Source organism: Mirounga angustirostris, unplaced genomic scaffold, assembly GCF_029215605.1.
Source record: "Mirounga angustirostris isolate CCGP_5_RB_7025 unplaced genomic scaffold, mMirAng1.0.hap1 SCAF_7, whole genome shotgun sequence".
Classification (NCBI taxonomy): domain Eukaryota; kingdom Metazoa; phylum Chordata; class Mammalia; order Carnivora; family Phocidae; genus Mirounga; species Mirounga angustirostris.
Window position 1 is genome coordinate 70,585,191 of NW_026991715.1, and position 12,761 is coordinate 70,597,951.

Sequence of the window (12,761 nt, forward strand, 5' to 3'; positions counted from 1 at the left end):
GGTCCTGCTAAGTTAGATAACTTGATAAAGTTTATTCATCCCACCATGAGTGGCATTGGGCCTATGGGAAGGATCGGAAATACTAAGTTCCTTTTTTTTTTTTTTTATAAGATTTTATTTATTTATTAGAGAGTGAGAGAGCGCCCAAACAGCAGGGAGGGACAGTGGGAGAAGCAGACTCCCCACTGAGCAGGGAGCCCAAGGTGGGGCTTGATCCCAGGATTTTGGGATCATGACCTAAGCCGAAGGCAGATGTTTAACTGACTGAGCCACCAAGGTGCCCCAATGCTAAGTTTCTTTTCTGAACTATTTATGACTTTTGAACAAGCACAACAATGTAATGAGGGTAAAAAAAAATTCTAATTATAATAACAAACATTTTCTGATGGATATTGAGTTTTAGTGGCAAAGTATAATTGAATGCAATCAGTTCTCAGTTTTTTTTTTTTTTTACCTCATATTCATATTTTGCTAACTGGAATTTCATATTTGATATCTTACTTAGAGAATGTTGCTTTTCTGGTCATCTACATTTTTCCTGTTGATGAAGAGGATCATTATTATTGGTGATTTTTAAAACCCAAAACTTGATTGAAAATACAGATTCCAGTTCGGAGGGGGGAAAGATGGCAGAGGAGTAGAGGACCCTATTTCAACTGGTCCCCGGAATTGAGCTGGATAGCTACCAGACCGCTCTGAGCACCCACGAAACCAGCCTGAGATGTAAGAAGATCTGATCTCTACAAACAGAATATCGCAGGCAGTTGGTTTTGAGGTACGAAGCGGAGAGCCGTGATCCTGCGGGCAGATATCGGAGGATAAACGGCAGCGGGAGGGTGCCTGGCCGTGGGGATCTACACTGCTGGTGAGCGACAGCCTCGCCCGCTGGGGACTGGGCACAGACTCGCAGACCGGTAGTGGTGGGAAAGGACTTTAGGGCAGCCCCCGGGGCGGAAACCCGGAGCGGCAGGGTCGCGCGGGTGAACTGGGAGCGGCTGGCGGTTTTAGAAGCACAAAGGGCAGAGATGTGCTCCAACCTGGAGGCATGACTGGGGGCGCTGTGGAGCGGCGCACAACCCAGGACGCTGCAGTTTATAGCAGCACGGACAGAATCGGAGACAGTGTGACCCGGAGAGCTCACTGAAGAACAGACTGAGGTCTCTCTGCTCTGAAGCAGAGGGTTGGAAACGGTCTCTTCTGCTCTGACTCATGGAAGAGACGCGGGAAGGTGCCAGGGAAAGCCGCCAGAGAACAAAAGCCCCAAAGACTGATTCCCACTGAGCCCATCCCCCGCCACAGGGGGGCAGGGCAACTCCGCCCAAACAGGGTTGCCTGAGTAACAGCGGGGCAGACCCCTCCCGCAGAAGACAGGCTGGGAAAACAAGAGGCCAGCAACCCTAAGGTCCCAAGAAAACAGGTGCATCTTGCCTGGGTTCTGGTCAATAATTTGGACTCTATACATTCCCTCAAACACCCATCAACAGAATGATTAGGAGGAGGAGCCCCCAAAACAGAAAAGACTCAGAGATTATGACTTATGCTGCAGATTTACAAATGGATGCAGTTATAACCAAGATGTCGGAGATGGAATTCAGGCTAGCAATTGTGAAGACAATGGCTAGAATGGAGAAATCAATTAATGGCAACATAGAGTCTCTAAGGGCAGAAATGAAAGCTGAATTGGCAGAACTTAAAAATGCTATCAATGAGATCCAATCCAATCTAGATGATCTAACAGCTAGGGTAACTGAGACAGAAGAGACAATAAGCAACCTGGAGGACAATATAATAGATAAAAAGGGAAAAGAGGAGGCCAGGGAAAAACAACTCAGAATCCATGAAAATAGAATCAGAGAAATAAGTGACACCATGAGGCGTTCCAATGTCAGAATAATTGGAATCCCGGAGGGAGTGGAGAGAGAGAGAGGACTAGAAGATGTATTTGAGCAAATCATAGCTGAGAACTTCCCTAATGTGGGGTATAAAACAAACATTCGCATCCTAGAGGCAGAGAGGACCCCTCCCAAGATCAAGGAAAACAGGCCAAGACCCTGGCATGTAATAGTAAAACTCGCAAATCTTAGAACCAAGGAAGCCATCTTAAGGACAGTTAGGGGGAAGAGATTCCTTACGTACAGAGGGAGGAACATCAGAATAACGTCAGACCTATCCACAGAGACCTGGCAAACCAGAAAGGCCTGGCAAGACATATTCAGGGTACTAAATGAGAAGAACATGCAGCCAAGAATACTTTATCCAGCAAGGCTTTCATTTAGAATGGATGGAGAGATGCAGAGCTTCCACGACCAGCAGAAACTGAAAGAATATGTGACTGCTAAGCCGGCCCTGCAAGAAATATTAAGGGGGGGTTCTATAAAAGGAGAAAGACCCCAAGAGTGATCTACAACAGAAATTTACAGGGACAATCTATAAAAACAACGTCTTCACAGGCAACATGATGACAATTAATGCATATCTTTCAATAATCACTCTCAACGTGAATGGCCTAAATGCTCCCATAAAACAGCACAGGGTTGCAGATTGAATAAAAAGACAGGACCCATCCATATGCTGTCTACAAGAGACTCATTTTGAACCTAAAGATACATCCAGACTGAAAGTGAAGGGATGGAGATCCATCTTCCATGCCAGCGGACCTCAAAAGAAAGCTGGGATAGCAATTCTTATATCAGACAAATTAGATTTTAAACTAAAGTCTGTAATTAGATACACAAGAAAGACACTATATCATTCTTAAAGGATCTATCCAACAAGAAGATCTAACAATTGTAAATATCTATGCCCCCAACATGGGAGCAGCCATCTACATAAGCCAACTGTTAACCAAAATAAAGAGTCATATTGATAACAACACATTAATTGTAGGAGACCTCAATACTCCACTCTCAGCAATGGACAGATCATCTAAGCAGAAAATCAACAAGGAAACAAGAGCTTTGAATGATACATTGGACCAGATGGACCTCATAGATATTTACAGAACATTCCACCCTAAAACAACAGAATACTCATTCTTCTCGAATGCACATGGAACTTTCTCCAGAATAGACCACACACTGGGTCACAAATCAGGTCTCAACCGATACCGAAAAACTGAGATTATTCTCTGCATATTCTCAGACCACAATGCTCTAAAACTGGAACTCAATCACAAGAAAAAATTTGGAAGAAATTCAAACACTTGGAAGCTAAAGACCACTCTGCTCAAGAATGTTTGGGTCAACCAGGAAATCAAAGAAGAACTTAAACAATTCATGGAAATCAATGAGAATGAAAACACATCGGTCCAAAACCTATGGGATACTGCAAAGGCAGTCCAAAGTGGGAAATACATAGCCATCCAAGCCTCACTCAAAAAAATAGAAAAATCCCAAATTCACCAACTAACTCTACACCTTAAAGAACTAGAGAAAAAGCAACAAACGACGCCTAAGCCACGCATTAGAAGAGAAATAATTAAAATTAGAGCAGAAATCAATGAATTAGAAACCAGAAACACAGTAGATCAGATCAATGAAACTAGAAGTTGGTTCTTTGAAAGAATTAATAAGATTGATAAACCACTGGCCAGACTTATCCAAAAGAAGAGAGAAAGGACCCAAATTAATAAAATTATGAATGAAAGGGGAGAGATCACGACTAACACCAAGGAAATAGAAACAATTATTAGAAATTATTATCAACAACTATATGCCAATAAACTGAGCAATCTGGATGAAATGGAGGCCTTCCTGGAAACCTGTAAGCTGCCAAGACTGAAACAGGAAGAAACTGACAACCTGAATAGGCCAATAACCAGTAAAGAGATTGAAGCAGTGATCAAAAACCTCCCAAAAAACAAGAGTCCAGGGCCTGATGGATTCCCTGGGGAATTCTTCTTTTTTTTTTTTTTTAAGGTTTTATTTATTTATTCATGAGAGACAGAGAGAGAGACAGAGGCAGAGGGAGAAGCAGGCTCCCCACAGAGCAGGGAGCCCGATGCGGGACTCGATCCCAGGACCCTGGGATCATGACCTGAGCTGAAGGCAGATGCTTAACCGACTGAGCCACCCAGGCGTCCTCCCTCGGGAATTCTACCAAACATTCAAAGAAGAAATAATACCTATTCTACTGAAGCTGTTTCAAAAAATAGAAACAGAAGGAAAACTTCCAAACTCATTCTATGAGGCCAGCATTACCTTAATCCCCAAACCAGGCATAGACCCCATCAAAAAGGAGAATTTCAGACCGATATCCTGATGAATATGGATTCCAAAATCCTAAACAAAATCCTAGCTAATAGGATCCAACAATACATTAAAAGAATCATCCACCACGTCCAAGTGGGATTTATCCCCAGGATGCAAGGGTGGTTCAACATTTGCAAATCAATCAATGTGATAGAACACATTAATAAGAGGAGGGAGAAGAACCATATGGTCCTCTCAACTGATGCAGGAAAAGCATTTGACAAAATACAACATTCTTTCCTGATTAAAACTCTTCAGAGTATAGGGATAGAGGGAACATTCCTCAAGTTCACAAAATCCAGCTATGAAAAACCCACAGCGAATATCATCCTCAATGGGGAAAAGCTGAGAGCCTTTCTCTTAAGATCAGGAACACATCAAGGATGCCCACTCTCGCCACTATTGTTCAACATAGTAATAGAAGTCCTAGCAACAGCAATCAGACAACAAAAAGAAATAAAAGGTATTCAAATTGGCAAAGAAGAAGTCAAACTCTCTCTTTTTGCAGACGACATGATACTTTATGTGGAAAACCCAAAAGACTCCACCCCAAATTATTAGAACTCATCCAGCAATTCAGTAAAGTGGCAGGATACAAAATCAATGCACAGAAATCAGTTGCTTTCTTATACACTAACAATGCAACTGTAGAAAGAGAAATTAGAGAAACGATTCCATTTACAATAGCACAAAAACCACAAGATACCTCGGAATAAACCTAACCAAAGAGGTAAAGGATCTATACTCTAGGAATTACAAAACACTCATGAGAGAAATTGAAGAAGACACAAAAAGATGGAAAAACATTCCATGCTCATGGATCAGAAGAATAAACATTGTTAAAATCTCTGCTACCCAGAGCAATCTATACCTTCAGTGCCATCCCAATCAAAATTCCAATGACATTTTTCAAAGTGCTGGAACAAACAATCCTAAAATTTGTATGGAATCAGAAAAGACCCCGAATCGCCAAGGAAATGTTGAAAAAGGAAAACAAAGCTGGGGGCATCACGTTGCCCGATTTCAAGCTATGTTACAAAGCTGTGATCACCAAGACACCATGGTACTGGCACAAAAACAGACATATAGACCAATGGAACAGAATAGAGAACCCAGATATGGACCCTCAACTCTGTGGTCAAATAATCTTTGACAAAGCAGGAAAAAAGACAGTCTCTTCAATAAATGGTGCTGGGAAAATTGGACAGCCACATGCAGAAGAATGAAACTCGACCATTCTCTAACGCCCTTCACAAAGATAAACTCAAAGTGGATGAAAGACTTCAATGTGAGACAGGAATCCATCAAAATCCTAGAGGAGAACATAGGCAGTAACCTCTTTGAGATCGCCCCCAGCAACTACTTTCAAGATACATCTCCAAAAGCTAGTGAAACAAAAGCAAAAATGAACTTTTGGGACTTCATCAAGATAAAAACCTCTGCACAGCAAAGGAAACAGTCAAGAAAACAAAGAGGCAACCCACAGGATGGGAGAAGATATTTGTAAATGACACTACAGATAAAGGGCTGGTATCCAAGATCTATAAAGAACTTCTCAAACTCAACACCCAAAAAACAAATAAGTCAAAAAGTGGGCAGAAGAGATGAACAGACACTTCTCTGAAGAAGACATACAAATGGCTAACAGACACATGAAAAAATGTTCATCATCATTAGCCATCAGGGAAATCCAAATCAAAACCACACTGAGATACCACCTTACACCAGTTAGAATGGCCAAAATGGACAGGGAAAGAAACAACAAATGTTGGAGAGGTTGTGGAGAAAGGGGAACCCTCTTACACTGTTGGTGGGAATGCAAGTTGGGACAGCCACTTTGGAAAACAGTGTGGAGGTTCCTCAAAAATTTAAAAATAGAGCTACCCTATGACCCAGCAATTGCACTCCTGGGTATTTACCCCAAAGACACAGATGTAGTGAAAAGAAGGGCCATATGCACCCCAATGTTCATAGCAGCAATGTCCGCAATAGCCAAACTGTGGAAAGAGCCGAGATGCCCTTCAACAGATGAATGGATAAAGAAGATGTGGTCCATATATACATGGAATATTACTCAGCCATCAGAAAGGATGAATATCCAACTTTTACATCAACATGGATGGGACTGGAGGAGATTATGCTAAGTGAAATAAGTCAAGCAGAGAAAGTCAATTATCATATGGTTTCACTTATTTGTGGAACATAAGGAATAGCATGGGGGACATTAGGAGAAGGAAGGGAAAAATGGGGAGGAGGGAATTGGAGGGAGAGATGAATCATGAGAGACTATGGACTCTGAGAAACAAACTGAGGGTTTTAGAGGGGAGGGGGCAGGGGGGAGGGGGGATTGGTTAGCCCGGTGATGGGTATTAAGGAGGGCACATACTGCATGGAGCAATGGGTGTTATACGAAAACAATGGATCGTGGATCACCACATCAAAAACCAATGATGTATGGTGACTAACATAACATAATAAAATTTAAAAAAAAAATAAATACTTTCCTCCGCGGGAGCCATTGAGGAGCAGCAGCCATGGCTCTGCGCTACTCTATGGCCGTGGGCCTCAACAATGGCCGCAAGGTGACTAAGAACGTGAGCAAGCCAAGGCACAGCCGCCGCCGCGGGCGCCTCACCAAGCACACCAAGTTCGTGCGGGACATGATCCGAGAGGTGTGCGGCTTCGCCCCCTACAAGCGGCGGGCCATGGAGCTGCTCAAGGTCTCCAAGGACAAGCGTGCCCTCAAGTTCATCAAGAAAAGGGTGGGGACACACATCCGCGCCAAGAGGAAGAGAGAGGAGCTGAGCAATGTCCTGGCCGCCATGAGGAAAGCGGCAGCCAAGAAGGACTGAACCACCCCCCCCTCCGCCATGTAATAAAGCCTTTTTGGGTAAATAAATAAATAAATAAATAAATAAATAAATAAAAATAAAACCCAAAACTTGGGGTGCCTGGGTGGCTCAGTCGGTTAAGTGTCTGACTCTTGATTTTGGCTAAGGTCATGATCTGAGGGTCGTGAGTTTGAGCCCAGCATCTGGCTCCGTGCTGGGTGTGGAGCCTGTTTAAGATTCTCTGTCTCCCTCTCTCTGCCCCTCTGCCCCACTTCTCTCTCCCTAAAAAGCAAACAAACAAAAAAAACCCAAACTTGTTGTTTACTGTCACTATTTTTTCAATACTGTTTAATGGAAGCATTTTCCAAGGGTCTGCTATGTAAAGTTAGTTTTATTTATTGTTGTTAATTATTATACTTATGCTATCATAACTTAAAAACTGTAAAAGAGAATTATTGCTTGTCATTCATCTGAAGCAGCTCAGTTTTCATGTTACTATTTTTCCTGTTGTTGAGGAATTTTACTTGCTACCGCTTGAAGAAGTAGCTATGATGAGAGAAGGGTTTGTTGGGAAAATCTGTAAGAAGGAGAGGCAATTTAAGTTTAAAATTTTGCTGGAGACTCACTGCCTCCACAATTCTGAGTTTCAAATGACCTTTTGTTTCAGGGTCAGGAAACAGGTTAGATGATAGCTAAACTTTGAAATCACACATTTAATCTGTGACTTAGTAAATTCACATGCGGCTAATCTACAATTGGTTTTATATTTTTTGTTTTTGCAACATGAACATTTTTTTTTTAGTTCATGCATAAACTACTTAAATCAATACATTTCAGTGGAAACATGAGGCAACTGAAATTTTCTGCCCCAAATTGATATGTAATTGATATAATCCATTGATAATTGATTTTTGTAGTCATGTATGGATTTGAAATTATTTTGCTGTGGAGAGTATGACTGCTTTAATATTTTAGACTTTGAAACATATGAAGCATTTTGTAGACATGAGGTACACATGCTGTTATAAAGATGCACAAAGCCAAGTGTCTGAAGTAAGGAACAGAATTAAATCATGAATAATTTACAAATTGAAATAATATAGTCTGTCTTGGTCTTTAGAAAGTAGGAATAATGCTTTGATAAAGCCAAAATAATTTTGTAAGGTATGGGTTAAAGGCAAAATTTGGAAGCCAGAGTAGATTGCATTTTATATAATAATTTTAATATTTAAATCAAAACTTTTATGCTCTTATACAAGGGAACACCTTATTTCTACCAGAGAGCCCCCCCTTGAATAGGGGGAATCCTTTTAACTTTAATTTTACATTTATTCTCATCTTTTGCTCTCATTTGGATCTGTTTTGGTGAAACCTGGTCGAAGTCCTCAGAAAGGTGAATGTATAAGAAGAAATTGAACTGAGCCTGGCCCCCTCTCTTAGGTCTTTCTGGAAATGAAGAGGAAGGAGAGAAGAACCTTTTAGAGAGAGTCACTTGATAGATAAGTGGCCAGTGGGAGATTGTTGAAGGGAAAGAAGGATTGTAAAATAGAGTCATGATCCTAAAGAGGATAATGTGGGAAAGAACACAAGACCATACTCTTTTTGTTTCTAGTGCTACCCTTTCTCATCTTCATGAACCTCAATGATTTTGTGTTCTAATCACATTGTTTTTTTCAGTCTGTCTCTGCAGTGATGTTCACTCCAAAGGAAATGAAATGAAAGGAAGTGTTGGCTGCTGGCTTGGAGACAGTGGTGGCCAGTCATTAGAGGACAAAGCTGGTTAAGTGAACTATGGAAAAATCACCAAAATATTGGTAAGAAAGACCCATCAGAGAGCAGTGTGAGGGTGAAGGGCAAGAGCTCTGTCTCCTGATGGATATGGGGGCAGAGAAGGATGACAGGAGAGTTATGGTAGGCAGTCCAGAGATTTCCCAGTGGTCAGGCTCATGTTCAGAGAGTGGACATGGCACAGGCATGTCTGATAATGAAAAGCTAGTCAAGGAGACTTTTCAGGGGGTCAGAAAGCCTGGCTGATAACAGAAAATGGGGGGGGGGCAGGGTTGGTGAGATGGAGAAGGTGTTTCTTTTACAGGTATATAGGACATACATACATTGGCCAAGAAATCCAGAAACCTCCAGCTTGTATGCTAAGTGGGGTGTGTGTGTGTGAGAGAGAAAAAGAGGTCATCTTTCTAACAACCAGAATACTAGCATATTTTATGGCAGCCATTGTGCTTTCTACTCATTATCTTATTTGGTCCTCTTCACAGCACTGTGAGGTAAATGCTGTCATATCCATTTTATAAACAAGGAAACAAGCTTGGAATGATGAAGTAACTTGCCCAAACTCATACAGCTAGTAACAGATGATACTGGGATTTGAACCTATGCTCTTAATCAGTAGGCCATGCTGAAAGCAAGGCAGTAGGCTTATTTATCAATAAGCCTCCAAGAAGGCTTCTGTAACCATGCTTCCCTCCCCTAGTTTGGATTAAATGCTTCTCTTCCTTGTTCGGAGCACCTTTTGAAAACCCTATTTCTTAACAATATGTTATTTGGTTTGTTTTACTGTCTCTTCCATAATATTCCAAACCTCTCAGGGGTATTCTTTATGTCTTATCTAGGGCTCAAGTGTTAATAATTGTTATATCTCCAATACTTAGCATAGTGCCTGGCACATAATACACACTCAGTAAATGTTTATTGATATGTGATGAATTGATAAAGGAATATGATCTTTAAACAATTTTCCGTTATAAGATTGTAGAATCTTATGGGAAATTTTTCCAGATACCCACATGAAAGCACATGAGACTGATGAATTAAAAATAAAAGTTCAAACCATCATTTTATAAATGTGTGCTGATTGCCTCAAGGTCATCATCAGGCTGTATTGTCCAATCCCCGTTGAACTAAATAGAGATTACTGCATTTGCTAAAGTAAAGTTTTATGGTTTTAAAGTAATAATCATATTAAAAATAGATATATCCCCTTTCAGCATTTTTGTACTTATACTTGGTACATTATTTACAACTAATGAACGAATTTTGATTGCTTAGGAAACATGCTATTGTACCCCATAGCAGAGAGCAAAATACCTGACTGTAAGAATTTGGGGAAGTTAAATGAATCTTGCAATATTGCTTTCTATATTGTTAACATAGTTCCACAGCTGACATTTATTTATTTATTTTTAAGATTTTATTTATTTATTTGACAGAGAGAGAGAGCACAAGCAGGGGGAGTGGCAGAGGGAGAGGAAGAAGCAGGCTCCCTTCTGGATGCGGGGCTTGATCCACCTGAGCGGTGCACCCAGGCGCCCCAACACAGCTGACATTTAATAAAATTATTCTGAACAGATTTGCAAATAGGTCATAGAAAGGTTTCTTTCAAAGATCTTGATTTTGTAATATTTTATTTGCTGTATATATATGGAGATTATATGTAGGTGATGTCTGTCTTAGAAATTAAAGTCACTAGGGGCACCTGGGTGGCTGAGTCATTAAGCGTCTGCCTTCAGCTCAGGTCATGATCTCAGGGTCCTGGGATGGAGACCCGCATCGGGCTCCCTGCTCAACGGGAAGCCTGCTTCTCCCTCTCCCACTCCTCCACTTGTGTTCCCTCTCTTGCTGTGTCTCTCTCTGTCAAATAAACAAATAAAATCTTTAAAAAAAAGAAATTAAAATCACTAAAAGATTTTCTGAAGACAAACACTTTTTCATTCATAAATTTGGTAAATTTGACAGTTGGGTATGTGAAAACCTGGTCACTAAAAATCTATATTATTTAAAAATGATTTGGATATATTTTCAAATATACTTTTGTTTTTAAAAACAGCAAAATAATTAGATGGAAAATACTATAATATTTGCTGTGGAGAAACAAAATTTTGTGGATTTATGAATGAAAATGTGATTAAATGTTCTGGATTCTTGCAAGAAAGCAGAAAGCTGTGGATTACATTTTTTTAAAGTTTTTATTTAAATTCCTGTTGGTTAACATACATTCGTTTCAGATGTACAATATAGTGATTCATCACTTCCATACATCACTGGGTGCTCCTCATGAGAAGTGCACTCCTTAGTCCCCATCACCTATCTCACCCATCCCCCCACCTTCCCTCTGGTAACCCTCAGTTTGTTCTCTATAGTTAAGAGTCTGTTTCTTGGTTTGTCTCTCTCTCTCTCTTTTTTTTTTTCCGCTTTGCTTGTTTGTTTTATTTTTTAAGTTGCTGTGGATTAAATTTGTTTGTATAAATTTAACTTCTCAACTGGTAAATTAATTTTCCTCCTAGGGATGTATTTAATGTCTTATCTTAGATATTTTACTAAATAAAGGAGCTCAATGATAAAATAATACAATTAACAAAGGTAAAATATGATAGTTAAATTTAGAGACAGTGTGTGGTCAGTGAGTAGAAATGTACAATCACGTAATTCTAAATTTTTACATCTGGCAGCCAGAATTTTTAGTTTAAAATTTAGAAAAGAAAGACAATTTTTAAGAGAGCTGGAAAATACCCACATATGTTTCTTCACAATTATGGGGCTCAGAAGAACTTTAAGTGTATTGTATACAGTGTCCAATCTGTCATTGTAGGGCCCATTAATTAAATTGTTTTTCTTTTTTACAATAGGGTTTTTTTTCCCCCAAGCAATGTTTAGTTATTAATAAACAACTATTTAAATGATAGAAACATTGTTTTCCACAAATTTATGTATTTGGCGCTCATTGTTTTATAGTATTTTAAAAGCATATTTTCTTATAAATATACTATATTATCATACAGTATATATGTAGAATTTGCTGTGGGGACTGATACATGTTTACTCGCTAGGACAGAGAGGAAAGAAATATTCCATACCTGAGCAGTGCTAGTAGTTTCTGGTATTATCTCATTTCTCAGAAGATAACTTTCTGTTAGAACATGTTTGTTTTTAAAAAAGCAAATAAATAAAATGAAAAACAATTATTGTGAAGAGACTTGTGATATTTGTGTTAAGAAGAGACAGTCTTTATCTCTGATAAGTAGGGTACATAAAAAAAAAATCAGAAGATTGGCTATGAAAAGAAGACAATTTTAAGGAGCTCTAGAGGAAAAAAAATGCTTTCAACTATTTACAAAATTCTTAAAACATAAAATGATGAATATGGTGGGCTAAGTCTTTACTTGCTTTATATCATTTGATCATAACAATAAAGCAATTATCTTCTCTTAAGATGGGGAAATTGAGGCTTAGGTCTTGTAGCTTCCTCAAGGTCACACCCCAAGTGGCAAAGTTACTTTTACAGAGTTTACTGTTTAAGGGGGAATATAAGCAAATAGTTACAATGAAGACATGTGTGCAATAGATATATGTTACTAATAGGACTAGCATAGTGTTAGGAAGCATCTAGCAAAGGTATTAAATCCTGATCCAGTGCTCAGGCAGACCCTTCCCAGAAGAGTTAAGATTCACTAGAAATGAGAGGGAAGTCAGGATCAATCTAGTGAAGTAAACAGAACATAAGATTCATTGTCCTAGTTGGGACACTACTGAGCCTGAAAGGGAGGCCAATAATAACCATGTTTGTACAACAGAAATAAACAACCATCCTGGGCAAACCAGAATGTGTGGCAGTATAAGGAGTTTGGTCTTCATTCTAGAAGCCTTCAAGAACACTGAAGGATTTTATAAG

At 39.7% G+C, this 12,761-nt stretch overlaps 2 protein-coding genes across 7 annotated transcripts in view; both read left to right on the top strand.

Moving 5' to 3' along the window:
* The window catches only part of LOC123859987 (uncharacterized), a 76,999-nt gene that overhangs the window by 4,210 nt on the left and 60,028 nt on the right, over positions 1–12,761 (top strand). For 4 of the 6 annotated variants that reach the window (XR_008507838.2, XR_008507841.2, XM_064596368.1 and 1 more), the window contains 2 exons: positions 506–775; positions 8,759–8,895. Coding sequence is in view for 4 of the 6 variants with exons in the window: in XM_064596368.1 (XP_064452438.1) it covers positions 8,873–8,895 (23 nt within the window). In the remaining 2 variants the exon portion in view is untranslated. The remainder of the gene's footprint in view (positions 1–505; positions 776–8,758; positions 8,896–12,761) is intronic. The other 2 variants (XM_064596369.1, XM_064596370.1) reach the window with 2 other exon arrangements.
* Positions 6,704–7,140, top strand: LOC123859998 (large ribosomal subunit protein eL36-like). The gene has a single exon (XM_045898522.3). The coding sequence runs from the start codon at positions 6,785–6,787 to the stop codon at positions 7,100–7,102; it is 318 nt and encodes a 105-aa protein (XP_045754478.1). The 5' UTR covers positions 6,704–6,784; the 3' UTR covers positions 7,103–7,140.

What these genes read in the sequence shown, in the direction of transcription:
- LOC123859998 (XM_045898522.3), top strand. Translation starts at nt 6,785, where the DNA reads ATGGCTCTGCGCTACTCTATGGCCGTGGGCCTCAACAATGGCCGCAAG.